Here is a 16,027-nt window from a genome sequence, read left to right as displayed (position 1 = left end):
TCCACTAGGTGTCAGCCTCGTACTGTCACTGGGATTTGTGCTAAATGGACTTCTAACACAACCAAAGATTCCAGGATTGGCTGGTTAGCATGGTACGCTAACGAAATACTTTTTCTTTCAAGCAACATATGCTTTATATGATATTATAAAAAACATTCCTAAAAATAAATCACGTGATCTTTATGCAACTATTGTGATAACTGACAACTGTTTGTGACAAACGCTGCTGTTTAGGTAGATAGATAGATAGATAGATAGATAGATAGATAGATAGATAGATAGATAGATAGATAGATAGATAGATAGATAGATAGATAGATAGATAGATAGATAGATAGATAGATAGATAGATAGATAGATAGATAGATCTTTCTGTGGAAATCCAGTAATGTTTAGTTAGAATACAGCTGCATCTCAGTAAATTAGAATGTCATGGAAAAGTTAATTTAGTTCAGTAATTCAACTCAATTGTAAAACTTGTGTATTTAATAAATTCAGTGCACACAGACTGAAGTAGTTTAAGTTTTTGGTTCTTTTAATTGTGATTATTTTGGTTCATATTTAACAAAAACCCACCAATTCGCTATCTCAACAAATAAGAATACTTCACAAGACCAATAAAAAAAAAAACATTTTTAGTGAATTGTTGGCCTTCTGGAAAGTATGTTAATTTAATGTACATGTACTCAGTACTTGGTAAGGGCTCATTTAGCTTTAATTACTGCCTCAGTTCGGCGTGTCATGGAGGAGATCAGTTTGTGGCACTGCTGAGGAGGTCTTAAGCACAGGTTTCTCCTCCGATCATCTCCATTGTTTGGTCTCTTGTTTCTCATCTTCCTCTTAGATTCTCTCTGGGGTTCAGATCTAATGAGTTTACTAGCCAGTCAAGCATACCAACACAATGGTAATTTAACCAACTAGGTGCAGAAGGAAGCATGAAGTGCTCCAAGATTTCAGAACGGGTGCAGTGACTTTGGTTTTCAAAAAACACAATGGACCATCACCGGCAGATGACACTGAACCTAAATCATCACAGACTGTTAAAACTTAACACTGGACTTCAAGCAACTTGAGCTATGAGCTTTTCTTGAACTGATTTTGCTTGACAATCCTCATAAGGCTTTTCCTTCCACTCAACTTTCTGTTAACATGCTTCGATACAGCACTCTGTGACCAGTCAGCTTCATTGGCAATGAATGTTTGTGGCTTACCCTTCTTGTGAAGAGTGTCAATGATTGTCTTCTGGTCAGATCAGCAGTCTTTCCCATGATTGTGTAGACTAGTGAACCAAACTCAGAGACCATTCTGAAGGCTCAGGAAAACTTTTCAGGTGTTTTGAGTAGATTAGCTCATTGGCATTTCACCATATTCTAATTTGTTGAGATAGTGAATTGGAGGGTTTTGTTAAATGTGAGCCAAAATCATCACAATTAAAAGAACCAAAGGCTTAAGAAAAAAATATTTTACCCAGCTGTACCCATAAATTAGTCTGTTTCCATTACTGTATATGAAGAACAGCATGACCATTCTGCTAAATATACTGTGGATGTGTAAGAGTAACAGACAGAATACTTGTTCATTACTGCACATTCTGCAATGAAATTCACTTCAGTTCAATGCTTGGACAGTTAGACACGTGTCGATCAGTTTGTTTGGCTGCTTTTCACATAATCATGGAGGGACTGCTAATAGGGCAAACCAGATTGTAGTGACCTCTGATAAGTAATTTTGTTTTGTTAACTAATTAGGAATGAGCTTTGGGGCTAAAGTCACATGCATCTCAGGACATGAACAGCTGAGGCAACACCCTGTTAACATAATCCCTGGATCAGGGGTCCGGTCCCGCTCCTGGAGGACGATATCCTGCAGACTTCAGCTCAAAACCGGATTAACACACTTAAACCAGCCGTTCACGGTCCTCAGCATCACTAGAAACTTTCAGACAGGTTTGCTGGGGCAAGTTGGAGCAAAACAATGATGAATATTGTCCCTCCGGAGCAGTATTGGAGACATGTACCAGGACTAGAATGCTTCATTCCCAGATAAACACTGATCAACAAAGACAGTGCAGTGCATCATTGGAGCAACTCTGGTGAATGGTTGCTTGTTTTCATGACACAAATGCAAAGACACCCGCCCAGAGAGAAACTGCTGGTCAACAGCGCACGCGTGCAGTGAGTGTGTTTGCCAGCAGTTAAACTTCAGTAACTGTAGTCACTACTGTGTCTTAACCACTTCTTTCACCCACCAGCAGCTAGCCAGATGAAGCCCATCTACCTTTATGTAACTGACTCTACAAAAATGTTTGACCAGAGGAATAGTTAACAAAAGAAAAAAATGTCATGATTTTCCCATTGTCATTGGCACTGCAAACCAGCCCGAGGAAAAGAAGTAACTAACTATTCATGTTAAATTAAAGTAATGCTGTTTATATGTAATAGCCTAAATAACAGGACCAGAACAGGGGGATATTACTCGTTCCCAAAAGTTCCCATGTGTACCTTTTATCACATCACGTGGGTTTGATCCTCCAAAAATAATCCACTTAAACAATTACATTTGCAGCAATAACATTTGAAGAAAGCAAAATGAGCCTAAATGCAGAATAATACAGCACGAGAACAACCGTAAAATAACACTTGAAAGGTTGTTACTGTATACAGTATAGTATTTACAGTGTGTGAAAATTATTAAAATATTAAATTCAGTTAGAAGATGTTAGAATATATTTGTTAAATACAGTTTTACTTATCATGTCCCCATGTTTATTTTTGTAAAGTCATAATATTGTTACAACATATACTGTTTTGATCTGTTTGCAGTGGTTACTGTTTTTCATAGGTCAGTTTAACCCGCAAACATTATAATGATAGTTTATGGAACCCACAACAATAATGATAGCCTAATAAAAAACATACTGAACTATGAACTAACATACCACTGACCCCGAGTTTCCATTTCAGAAATCTGATTGTCTTAACATAATAACTTCTGAAACGCTTCTGACTGAAACAACGAAGCGAGAACAGTGTCTTTCATTTCTGTGAGCATGCATACTTTCTACAGTAAATGTGTATCATGCCCAATCAATCGCGTTTTAAAATCACTCCACGAAACACTTAACATCTGTGAGCTTCAGCATTTATCTTGTGAAAGAAACTTTGTCGGAGGAGGGCGATATTTCAGCAGAAACAGCTGCAGGTGAGACATCCTTGATCAAAATCGTTCTGGGGCGCATTGCTTCCCCGAAGAAAAGAAAAAAACAAAAAACACGGTTAGTATAGTTTAATCATGGTAACCACATATTATATAAATAATATTCAATAGGCATACGCCAAAAAAACGAAAGAAAAATACTTTTACAAAAATAAATAAATAAATAAAAACATTCATGGTTACTAAACGGTTACTATAGCCTAATAAAGCATGTTTAATTTCCGAAGGGTTGTGTCTCATTAAATGTAAGGAAAGTAGAAGATAACAGATTTTGATCACACACACATCTACAGCAACATAAATGTGTTTTCTCTCATCAACTGAAGATGACGTGCTATTCTTTAAAGCAGGATTCATTAGTTGTGTTATTTATCAACATAGGTTATTTCCACCAAAATGAATTATAATTTGAGGAAATTGAACACATAGAGTTGAGCAGATACTGTATATCTTTGACTACGGTTACTAAATCATACAATACGGACACAGGCACTTCAGATTGTAATTTGAAATTGGTAACACTTTATGAAACACTGTTCACTGTTAACAAATCCCATCCGGACAAATCCCATCCGGGGTCTTGCTGGGTTTTAGGAGTTTCAATTGTAGCAAAAAATTAAAAAAAACAAATAAAATAAAAAATAAAACAGGAATGAAACAAATACTAATAATAATATTAGGTATTACTGAATTCACGGCAAATGCAATAAACTCAATAATGCATATTTTCACATAGAAATGCACTTGACAGTAAAACATTGATTTTGAGCAATAATGAAGGAAATGTGCTGTTATTAAATGATGTCTTAATTTCCTCACCCTCATGTCGATCCAAACCTGCATGACTTACTTTCGTCTGTTGAACACAAAAGAAGATGTTTTGTAGAAATGTTTCCAAACCATTTTGATTACCCTTCATTTCTACTGTACAATAATAATTAATAACACGTAATAGTAATAATTCTTGAAATTCTCAAATTATCTTCTTTTTATGTTCCACAGAAGAAAACAATTCAAACAGGTTTGGAATGACACGATGGTGAGGAAATGATGACAATTTTAATTTTGGGGGGAAATATCCCTTTAAGAACTTTAATATTTGATAATAGTAATCACATAATTTATATAAGACTCTGGTAATTATCTTTAGTCAGGCTCTTATTGAATTAAAATTTTAGTTCAATTAAAAGTAATTAGTTAATTAAATTAACTTTTGCGCTAAGGACATTTATTATAGGCCGGTTCTCGCATAAAATCTAGAGCTTTGGTCATTACCATAAATATTTATATATAAAAAAAAAAGTAATAAAACAATTATGGAATATGGAATAAAATCTAAACATAATAGCCTATTAAATAAGAATAATAATAATAATAATAATAGTAACATGTATCACTCTTCACTCTTCTGGAGCGTGTGCTCTCTGCAGTTTCGCGCGCTCTGTCGCTTCAAGGCGGGAATGTCCCGGTGCTCGTGCATTATAGTCTAGATCCTACAACTGCTTCACTATCAGTGAACAGTCAATTAAGAGTGTAATCAGGGGAAACTCTTAGTTGATCTAAATCATCTAAAGTGACAAGGTTTTTTATTTTATTTTTTATTTTATGTTTTGCCTAACCCTGACACACTACCCTACACACTACAAACGACATTTGAATATATATTTAAGCTCATATAAAAGCATGCTAAGGAATAACGCAGTTCGTTGTATTTCTACGCTATGATTTGAACCTTCTTTAAATGCCTTTGTGTGCATTCCTTCATCTTAAAATAATAGCTACTAAACTAAAACAACACGTTTTCAAATACCGTTGTGAGGAAAAATGAACTGATCCTCTCAGATAAGAAAACAAACAGACCTTATCATTATCTAATAATAACGCTTGAGTTATGAAATATGAATAAACAATATAATTATTTTTAGTAAGACCGCAGACTTGACAAAGTGTACTTCTGTTTGAATATGCTTAGTATGTTTAAAAAAAAAAATAAACATTTGCATAATATTGTAAAAACAATCTTTTTATTTTAGTTGACAATATTACAATCACTTTAGGCATGTTAAGACATGAATGTTTATTGCAATATACTAATGTAATATACAAATTTAAATTAATGTAGAATATGTTAATTATCTTTAGGCCTACTGTTTTTAAAGATGGAATTTCATGGTTGGAATTCTTCCTTCAAGACACTGGGGTGTTATTATTATTTGACCATGAATAAAATCTGTTTGCTGTTAGTAAGAAGTTCTGTTTTAGTTTTGTATTATTTTGAGAGGAAGTAATGCAACCATACGCATTTAAAACAATAAATAATAAAATCCCTAAGGATTCTACACAGGCACAGGTTTGGTGTAGCGGTAGATGGCGACATTGCACCGTGTTTAATCGTTAAATTGAGCCGGTGGTGAAGCGAAGGCCTTCAGCTGAGCACTAGAGGTTAAACTGAGCTAACCTCGGCACGCTTGATGACTTTCTCTATTCATTCAGCTCGTTCATAATTCCAATAATCCTCAGATTCTGCTAAGAGATGCCCCATAGCCTACTTTTATTTGACTTTCATTGATTTCATGGGAGTCGGTATATAACGTGTTTCGACAGTTTATATTTTATTTAATTTCAGATTTCAATGAGAAATATGAAATGTATTATTATTCTATTTATTATTTGTATGCTTGATTTAGAGGGCTCTAGAATGCATATAAAACGGCGTGTTATAAGTGCGCCGATGATTTCGATGGAGTTTTACGAGTTACAAAAACCTCTGGGATTATTGAGCATAAAATGTGATGGTAAAAAGTCTGGTTTTCTTTGCAATTTCAATCTTTTATTATCTCTGTTTATTTGCACATAGGCTATTACGTGTTTGTTTTTGCTGATGTAGCCTAATAAGGACGCGTTCTTGTCTTTTGAAGAGCGTGTATTTGATCGAAGAAGCGGGTTATGCTAATTTCTAAAATAGACATTTTCACAGACAATTGCCTAAATGCGTGTATTTGAATCTAAAATATTTGACCGATTATTTATTTATTTATTTTCCACCAAAAATAAAAATATAAAGTTTGTAAGCACAATTTTGGGGGAGTTTCATATATTTCCAGAGTAGCTGGTAAACTGAATTTAATAATTAGGCTATATTATTATTATTACTATTATTATTTTCAAACCAGTTACAGTAAAATAGTCTTGCGCGTGTTTATGTAAAATAAAAAAAATGGTTAAGCATGGTTAAGCAATAAAAAAAAAGAATAGTAAAAAATTACACCCTTTTTGAGAATACATCGTTTTATTGTACTGTACATAACTGTAATTTGTCAACTTGTTAAACTAACAAAAGTGCAATCATTATTATTCTAATACGGTATTTGTGTAGGCCTCTTTCCTTTTACACATGAATTATCCCCAGACCTACACACTCACCCCTGAAAATATAAGAGGTGGAATCACTGAAGAGCCGTCAAAAAGAAACACACATAAGGTTTAGACAAATAAGATATTTAGTAATTAAGTGGGTTTGTGACATGCATCGATTCCCACGCGACTGAGCTCAGATTTCTGAATCTCGCGATGTTTCTGAGTGCATCGAGAAAAAACAGGTTTAATTTCACTACGGCTTGAAATGCTCAGGCACCGAGCCCTTTCCCCTCTCATCCTCACTGAAAATGTGGTCAAATCAAACAAAAGACTTGGCTATTAATTATGGACTGGATAAACAGCTTTGTTAAAGATCACGTCTCCTCATTTGCAGACGCTTCGAGGTCTTTCCAAGATAGTAAATATATGTCATGATCTTTCCAAAAAAAAAAAAAAAGCCCAAACGCTTTCCTTCCCTGTGGAGTCCTCAGTTCCGATCAGTTCGTGTCTTTCTTCATAGTTTCTCTCAGTAATACGGAGAGATGAACGCCTTCCATTGGTTGTAGTTATTCTTCATAGATGACCGTGCATCAAACGCACGCAATCTCGTCATGTGCGAGTTCAGTCCGTACGTTCGGCTTTATTATTAGACTATTATTATTATTTTCTGATTGTCGTGGTTTAAATTACATGATGCATGGCTTTACATCTTGACAGACTCCTTGGTGATGCAGCTGATGATGATAGTAGGATCCACTGCTGGATGGATGAAACGACGTTATACCGTTGAAGTTCAGCACAAAGTCTTTTCTGTCACAGACTGGCGATGAGTGGGACTGGTATCGAGACATTCCTGCTGAGGAAAAAATAAAAACAACATTATTTATGTATTGCTAGAATAATGTCGTCATCGAAAGTATGCTGAATTGTCTTTACAATCTTTTTGGAAAGCGATGCATTTCAGTTTAGCGCTTTCTACAGTAAAGTAGGAGCCTATTGTTTTTAGGTTTAATAGAAGACATGCTTATTACATCTCAGACAATGCAACGCCATGTCACTCTTTTAAAAACAATGGCATTGTTTTCTGTAAATCTCTGTATAAGTGAACTCGGTTCAAACAATATCAAACTTCATCTCATTTTTGCATTATTAATGCATTATTTTTTTATGTTAAAACGTCATTTAGGTGGCTAAGTGTTTATCTTTGGTCCACCTGGGCCTCAGACGAAGCCACACAGTTGAACCAGCCCGCTCGGGCTAAGCTGAATACAAGTGTAAAACCCTATTTAGTTTGCATTAATGTCGGGGTGTCTTTGCCAATCTACTGGCAAAAGACGGCACTGTTTTCTTAACCTTAAATAATGATGGAAAGAAAGAAAAGAATCCAAAACAGCTCACAAAGGCCTCCTGCGTCAGACATCTGCTATTTTCCTAATTATAGTGTCTCCAAAGCAGCTCTGCAGGAAAATCAACTCAAAAAGTGATTTCTAATTGCCACGCACAAACTTTAATTCATTAATCAAAATGCGCCTTTTACACATGCAACACATGAAATTAAGCAGGCCTCTGAAAATAATTTAGCTACTTGAATGTCCCACTTTGAGGAAATAAAAAAATACAAATAAATGATTGTACCATCTCGTGACTCAAACAATTTTCCCTTTCTGCAAATACTATCCATAATTGTAAATAATTAACAATGAAGAGGTGCTATGAAGGCGTAATAATTTTTAAAAGCATTAATGAAATGGCTTCGATACGCTGTACTACTTTAATACATCGAATAATATTTGCCTAAATTGCTACACATGGTGTCGGCCTCCTGTTTACAAATCTGAATCCACCTCGATGTGTTTTCTTAAGCAGGCCTTTTCATTTTATTTTAAACAACATTATATATATATATATATATATATATATATATATATATATATATATATATATATATATATATATATATATATATAATTAATAACAGCAGCTACATTATTAATTCATTTATTTATTTATGGGAAACTACATCATTGTATAAAGCCTTTTTATACCTGCTAAACTTGATATAAATCTCAGATCGAGACATTGTAAAGAGCTGTACCTGAGATGTCTGCCGACTCTCGGCCGTTGTGATGCAGATAGCCCTGCTCCAGAGAATAAGGGGGCATGCTGGAGTGTAATCCGGAGGAGTTTGGGCTGCTGGAGGCCAGCGGCTGCTGTTTAATGTAAGGAGACACACCTGAAGAAGCCCAGTGCGCCGAGGCGGCTCCGTACGGAGAGTGACACTCCAGAGAGCCGCTCATGGCCGGCGGAGAGTGCAGCGGACTGTTGCTGTTTTCCGGGCCGTACTCGCCGTTGGGAGCGACTTGGCATGCCGTCATGTATGTAGAGCCCGAGCTGGGCGACATGTGTGAGACATGATGACCTGCTGTGCTGAGGCCATCGTAACCCGTGTGAACGCCGGGCACAGGGTTGCTCATCATGTCCAGGTTGTAGCTGTTGGTGTGGCAGGCCAGGGACGCGGAGGGCGACTGGAAGTCGAAGTTTTGGGGCAGCATCGAAGCGCCGAAGCCGATGCCGTTCATCATGCGGTACATCGGTTTGAGAGCCTGGCATTTCCTTCGGAAACCACGGGGCCTGCGTCGGAAAGAGCCCTCCTCGAACATGAACTCGCTCCCGGGGTCGATGGTCCAGTAGTGGCCTTTGCCCGGTCGCCCGAGGCCTTTGGGAAGTTTGATGAAGCACTCGTTGAGAGACAAATTGTGTCTGACGGAATTTTTCCAGCCTTGGTAGGAACCCCTGAAAAACGGGAAACGCGCTTGGAGGAACTGATAGATTTCGCTCAGCGTTAACCTTTTGGTCGGAGAGCTCTGTATCGCCATGACTATGAGGGCGATATAGGAGTACGGCGGTTTTTCGGGTCGTCTCATGCCCGAGTTGGACTTCTTGCCCTTGGTGCCGGTCGCAGCTGTGCTCTCCACCGCGGGCTGCGTGCTCTGAAGCGCCGAGTGCATGGCACTGGATGCGGGGCTGGATCTGATGGGAGCCGGCGGGTCCAGCTGCTGCTGAGAGCTCTCGGTCGTCATCGCGAAGCCTTGGAGCCCGAAGGGAGCTGAACGGCTGTATAAAAGACGGGTTTAATTTTCAAAAGTAGAGTCAGAACTAAAAATAAAGGAGAAAACTCTGTGTACTCCAAGCAAATCTCTTTTAAAAGCCAGTGACTGTTCTAGGCGGCCGAGGTCAGTGCGCCACAACTCTGCTCTGCTCGAAGAACGCGCTCCTGGGTGAAGCCACCAGCTGTGTGTCGCCAGGATAGCGACCCCTCCTTAGTCTCTTGGTGGCCATCGTGAGGACTAATCCTTTAAGAGAAGGAAACTCAATGCTCCAGAGTCCTCTGGCGCAAAGATGTGCGGCCAAACAAAACGCGACCACCTATCAATTCGTAAATCTCTCTCTGCCCCCTAGATCCCCACTAAATTCCTCCAAGAAATCTCCTCAAACTGCAGAGGCCCACCCCTTTCCATGTCTGGCATGCCTCCAGCTATCGGTCTGGCAGGAGGCTGTGCAGAGTCCGAGCAGAGAGACTCCCCACCTCCCCTCTGACAGCCTAAATACACGCAATAACGCCATTTATCAAGCCTAGTCCGACGGTTCAATCAACAGCGCCACACGCCAAACACCGGGGCGAAGGCTGTCAGGGCTCCAGTAATTAATGGCGTGTTTTGGTGAGAGTTCTGGCAGTGGAAAACGGGAGGTTTAAATAGAAAAGCACTTCTAGTGAGTGGTACGATGTAATGGCGCGTTTGACCGTCGGGAGAAGTAAGTGCGAAGCGAGAGCACGTCGCTTCACCGAGGAGAGAGGAATGCGAGCACGTACGGCAGTGACCTGGTTGAGCATCTCGTCAAGTACGCATGATGGGGGTGGGCGAAAAAAGTCCATCTCCAAGTGTATACAAGTTCTTGTAAAGGGCTGTTCTGGATAAATGATTTTGACGTGAGTGGAAGCAGGCTTTTTCCATCAGCCGCTGCGCCAGTGCTCGGATACCACACACAGCGCAGTGTCAGTTTACCATCCCAGACCCCTATCATCCCCCCTGAGAGAGGGACTAATTAATTGTGGAAAGTGAGCTTAATTGGCCATAGGAAAAAAAACGAGAGAAAAAAAATATCTCCATTGCAACGCAACATTCATGATTATCGTGAAAAGAAAATTAGCTAACAAGAAATGCGCAAAGTCGCTTGATTTTATATTAAATATTCAATTAAAAATATCGAACTTAACTGTGCATGTCGAATTACAACAACAATAATACCCTGATGATAATAATAATAGTAATAACAATAATTAGTTTTTATGCATGCATAAAATAATCCAAGTAGCCCAGTCGGTTTTATAATGAACGAAATGTGTTTTATTATCATTACGCGTGTCAGTGATTAGGCCTATTATTCGGGTGTATATTTATTTGCTCTGTAAACTAATACAGTTTACTGAAGTTGGCCTTTTTTAATTTGGCTTCGTCATGAATAGGCTCGCGCACTAAAATATACGAATGCGATGCGAGGGCAGTTTTCACAGTAGTGCCTCCTCACAGGCAGAAACAAGCAGCTTCACATCTTTATCAAAGCCAACAAAAGGATGTGGAGATAAAATCAGGCCTTTTCATAACAATAAAGGTAAAGAAAATAATCGCCCTCAAAAATCCCGGGAACATCAAACCCTGTGTCCCTGCTGCGCTCAGGATGCACGCTTGGTTTAGAGAAGCCGTGCTCGGTGCAGAAGGAAAATACGCCAGAGACTTTGAAGGTTTCTGGTTGTGGGATAATACTGCTGTATTGTTGTATTACACTGCTGGGTTCCTCTTCTGTTTTAGGTGACCTTTTGACTAAAGGTGTCTCTAAATCCGCGTTTGTCAATGCTAAGAGCCGAACAGTGCCGATATTAGAGGTTTTTACTCTCCTCGTGACAAGAGGCACTTCTGGGGACGGATATTTGCAGATCTGGACAGAAAATATAAATATTGATTTGCTAAATATATCTGTGTCCGCTTTCGGGGAAACTCTGCGAAGAAAAAACAAAGCGCCGAGTTCTCGAGGCGCCTCCGAATGACGAATGTTTCTCTCCCTCACAAGTCCAACAACTTCAGCAATTGTTTAAATTGCAATCAAACAAATAAACTGCATGATGATAACAAAGATTACGCTCTTTGGGGAATTACTGACGTGGATTAAAAATTTTCCCTGAATCATCAGTTTGCAATGGAAAGACAAAATTGGACCGCAACTAATTTAATATATATATTTTACATATGTGTATATATATATATATATATATATATATATATATATATATATATATATATATATATATATATATATATATATATATATATATAATTTGAACGAGTTTAAGAATTAAACTAAGAATAAAGAAAAAAGCAAGAAAAAAAAAGCTGTTGAGCAGCAGATATTGTGGATCACATCCTGTAGGTTGCAGTATAGTCTCTCCAGATGATAGTCTCTTGAAACGCCATAAATGGCCACTGGCCTTGTCAGCGTGATTGGTGGTAATGACTTTCTCCTTGACGTCACATTACACTTAATACGTAGAAGTTGTTTTTTTTTTTTTTTTTTTTTAGTTTGGCAGAAGCAAGTGGTGTCTAATCACAGTGTTGCAGACTTAACATGATGTCGATTTAAATTATGCGAATAAAAACATTTGTGACAGTTACATTTATGAACTATAAAGGATACTAATATACTGACATTAATATATCGACATTTGAACTTGTGTGGGTTATTATCCTGTGCACGCGAATGATTTTATTCACCTTTTCCCTCCATTAGCTCGTTAATTTGTCAATTTACAGTGCATCTGATATAATAATTCTCCAAATTCCTGCATTTTAGGGAAATTATCTATTGGAACGTGTGTATTTGACCTAAGCAGAAAATGAGGCTCTGTATAAATATTAATAATGACACTGAATTAGCATACAAGGTCAAATAAATAAATAAACAGAAATAAAAAACGAACGAAACTGTTACAATAATAACAACAGTGCTGCAGTAGTAATGGCACGATTGACTCAAAAAATAAAATAAATAAATAAATACAAATAAATACAAACCTAACTTTTGGGTTAAAAATGACATTTAAAAATAATACCCAATAACTGGGTTAGTCCATATCTGACACAAACTTGGGTTGAGTGTTACAGTATATACGAAAAGTGTTTTAGGGATGTTTCTGAAGGGTTTCATGTTTGAAGCAGAAGCAGGGTCACTACAAATTAAGCATATTATGGTTTTTAATTGTCTTAGCAGGTAAATACAGTACTTGGCCTCGACAGCTGATTCGTGTCATCTTATCTTCAGGACCGTGGACAGCTCGTGGAAACGTGTGGAACTATTCACCCTGCGTCCTTTTGCAATTTCATTTCAGTAATCACAGCTACCTCGAACCGAATCTGCATTATCTTGATTTATTGTCCTTCACCAAAGTCTCAAAACTGCCCTGCTTTCAACGCGCTGAACTATTAATACACACACGTTAAGGATGCGGATGCATGATGGGAAGTGTGAAAACAAACAGAGGCGCCCAGACACAGGGGCATGATGTTAACAGCACCTGCAGGCACTGCTATAAGACTCTCTGACCACTGCAAACATAATAACACTCTAACAATATAATCAATCACATAACCGAGGACTAATTCAGGATATCTGAGGCATTTCCCCCCAGTTATCTCAATAGCAAAAAAGTCCTAATTTACATTGTGAGAGAGAGAAAACGTGATTTTGTTTGTTTCATCAAAACATTTTATATTTTCATTCACAATGAGCAGCACCGTCAGTAATTGGGCAGAAATTCATGAAAGATATTTATTTTATTAAAAAAATATTATTAAAAAAATATTATAAAAAAAAACATCTGCCAATAAGCGTATTGATTGAGAAGAATCTATTTACTTTTAAAAACATGCTTTATTATTCAAAATAAAATGCACATGCATTCTGTCAGGAAAAGTAGCTAGTTTACAATGATTCCAGTTTAGATGCAGCTAGGAGCCTCACTTTCCTCTCTTTAAGACCTCAAACTGAGCTTGTGTCTATAGTTTATCTGGAACAGTGAATCTGAAATGAAAACAAGTTTACATTTAGAAAAATCGTTTGAGGCACCTGGTTGGAACAAACACAAATGACAAATAAATACACAGATGACAGCTTAAAACCGTTCAGTAGGACAATACACGGAGAATATTAAATAGTTCACAACTTTCACTTTTTGCACAAAGCTTTCCCGGGCGATCTTTATGCAGGCGGGTGAAATGTATGTCTTTATCAAGTCACAAGTTCTCAGAAAGTGCCGAAGTACCCCACCCCAGAACCACACGATATTACGACAGCAAAAAGTCAATTTTGAAGGGATGAAAGCCCGTGGACGCCGGCCCGGGAGCTGTCGAAGTCGTGTGAGGGATCGACAGGCACTCGGGTGTCAGCTGGAATGGGAAAAAGTCCCGGTGGTGACGGAAGCTGATGGCGGGGTCCTCCCGGGGCCCGTAGGATCGAAGCACCTGCGCGTGAGGAAGAGGCACAGGGGAGCCCCGCATGACGTAAGGCAGCATGTCCACTCCCCCCTGCCAGGTGTCAGTTTGGTGAACGGGGCGTTCCTCTTTCCTGAAAGGTCGGCTGAGGATGCTGTCAATGGCGAAAGAGCTCGTGAACTTGGTGCTGGAGGGAGGCGTGACGACAGAGTCTCTGGTGTCCACAGCAGGAGCTTGGCTCGGCCCCTCTGGATCCTTGCCCGTTTTTTTGCTGATGCGCTTTCTCCTCCTCCGAAACACTCCGTCCGCGAAGGTGTACTCGCTGTGCGGGTTCAGCATCCAGTAGTTGTCCTTCCCCCACGGTCTGGAGGGATCCCGCAGCACCTTGAGAAAGCAGTCGTTGAGAGACAGATTGTGGCGCACTGAGTTCCTCCAGCCGGTGTAGCTGCCTCTAAAAAACGGGAACTTTTTCATGAGGTAGTCATTGATTTCGGCCAAAGTGAGGCGGCCTGTGTTCGAGTCCCGGATGGCCATGGCGATCAGAGCGATGTATGAGTACGGAGGCTTGGGTCTCCGGGTGTAGGGCTTGCCTTTGCTCTCTGCGCCCGGGGGAACAGGTGCGGGACTGTGCGCCACGCAGTCTCCATCCGAGCCCAGCTCTTCCTCCGCGGACATCGGCGACGGGATGCTGCCCTCGGCGTCGCTGCAGAGCTCCGCGGACTTGGAGTCGTAGTGACCCCCGCAGAAAACCTCCAGCTTCATTTGCTAAACCGGTGACACTGTCCAAACGCGTCGGCAGAGTAAGATTCCTTAAAATAAAAACACGGGAGAAGCTGCCTGAGAGGTATAATAGCCACGCGGAGCTGTCAAACACAATCCAGCGCGTGAGAGTGACAGGACCTGTACCTGCTGCAGATAAGTGCACTTAACATCCCGAGCGCGCGCTCAGCTGGCTAATATAGCCGCTCACCTCCGGGTATGCCTACAGGGGGCGGGGCCTGAGTCTTTAAGTCTTAAAATCACTCTTACAAAAACACGCACACCCTGTTTTGAAATGTTTTGAGCGGTCGAGCGTATGTGGACAAACATCAGATACACACATGATGAATTGCTTTGATGATTTGAGGCGAGTTTCGTCACAGTCTTCACCTGCGTCTTTGCTCACCTTTGCTCCTCGCGCTCGAAGAAGAGTTTCACCTCAGGAAACCAGGTGGCGTGCGTTTATCAGACACGGCACGTCCCGCTCTCAGCCAAGGCTTTACCTGTGGGAAGACAAGTCCCAAAAACTATAAAAGAGTTGGAATGGGGTTTAAAAGTGGCAACATACTGTAATCACTTCTCAACATGTTGATGTCAGTTTAGTTGTGCTGATGAAATTACTCATTAGTCATTATTTGTTGATGATATTATGCTTTACCTCTGGTCTAAAACACTCCTAAGAGTAAAGCATAACTGTTTAATTACTGCAAAAGAGGACTTAAAGAGAGAGAGAGAGAGAGCATCCAATTTATACACGTATTATACTTGATGAAAGTCATTGCATGTAAATAAGATGCACACTGCCTATGAATATAGAGTATAGGAATATTTTCATCTTTATTTTTTTAAACTCGATTAAGGTTGCATCAAAGATTTTAGTCATTACATTTTGACCTGTGTTGCAACTTTATTACATAAACAAGCAGAATGTGTTTTAGAATGATGCTTAACACATGCATTATGCAAACATGTATACTTTTTTCTTTTATGTGTTTTGAACATTCAAGTGGTGTCAGAATGTTTTTAAGACTGTCAATCAGGAGCAGTACAGATATTTGATTTATGCTTCAATATCATGACACTCGTTTGTGTCTGGAGAAAATTGTGTGCATTTCATACATATATTGTCTTAAGTATAACTCATAATTTTGTAC

General features: G+C 39.1%; 2 protein-coding genes across 3 annotated transcripts; both read right to left on the bottom strand.

Annotated features, from left to right (window-relative positions):
• Positions 1–5,218: 5,218 nt before the first annotated feature.
• On the bottom strand, positions 5,219–10,473 carry LOC128024369 (forkhead box protein F2-like). Of its 2 annotated transcripts, none has more exons than XM_052610715.1 (2): positions 8,669–10,473; positions 5,219–7,429 (listed from the first exon to the last, which is right to left on the bottom strand). In XM_052610715.1, exons 1-2 carry the CDS (start codon positions 9,651–9,653, stop codon positions 7,260–7,262), a joined length of 1,155 nt encoding a protein of 384 aa, XP_052466675.1. In that variant the 5' UTR covers positions 9,654–10,473; the 3' UTR covers positions 5,219–7,259. The 2 variants fall into 2 exon arrangements, with proteins under 2 accessions (XP_052466675.1, XP_052466676.1); XM_052610716.1 differs by having other exon boundaries at positions 5,219–7,426.
• A 3,061-nt stretch (positions 10,474–13,534) lies between these two features.
• Positions 13,535–15,339, bottom strand: LOC128024427 (forkhead box protein Q1-like). The gene has a single exon (XM_052610719.1). It carries the CDS (start codon positions 14,874–14,876, stop codon positions 13,968–13,970), a length of 909 nt encoding a protein of 302 aa, XP_052466679.1. The 5' UTR covers positions 14,877–15,339; the 3' UTR covers positions 13,535–13,967.
• Between the last annotated feature and the right edge of the window lie 688 nt (positions 15,340–16,027).

Source organism: Carassius gibelio, chromosome A2, assembly GCF_023724105.1.
Source record: "Carassius gibelio isolate Cgi1373 ecotype wild population from Czech Republic chromosome A2, carGib1.2-hapl.c, whole genome shotgun sequence".
Taxonomy (NCBI): Eukaryota; Metazoa; Chordata; class Actinopteri; order Cypriniformes; family Cyprinidae; genus Carassius; species Carassius gibelio.
The sequence above is the reverse complement of the archived record's forward strand: the minus strand, read 5'-3'. Positions and strand labels throughout refer to the sequence as shown.

Bases quoted from the DNA above. Each gene is read 5' to 3' on its own strand.
- LOC128024369 (XM_052610715.1), bottom strand. From the start codon at position 9,653: ATGACGACCGAGAGCTCTCAGCAGCAGCTGGACCCGCCGGCTCCCATC. The intron at 7,430-8,668 runs GTACAGCTCTTT...TTTTTTCCTCAG, and splicing joins AGAGTCGGCAGACATCTCAG to CAGGAATGTCTCGATACCAG.
- LOC128024427 (XM_052610719.1), bottom strand. From the start codon at position 14,876: ATGAAGCTGGAGGTTTTCTGCGGGGGTCACTACGACTCCAAGTCCGCG.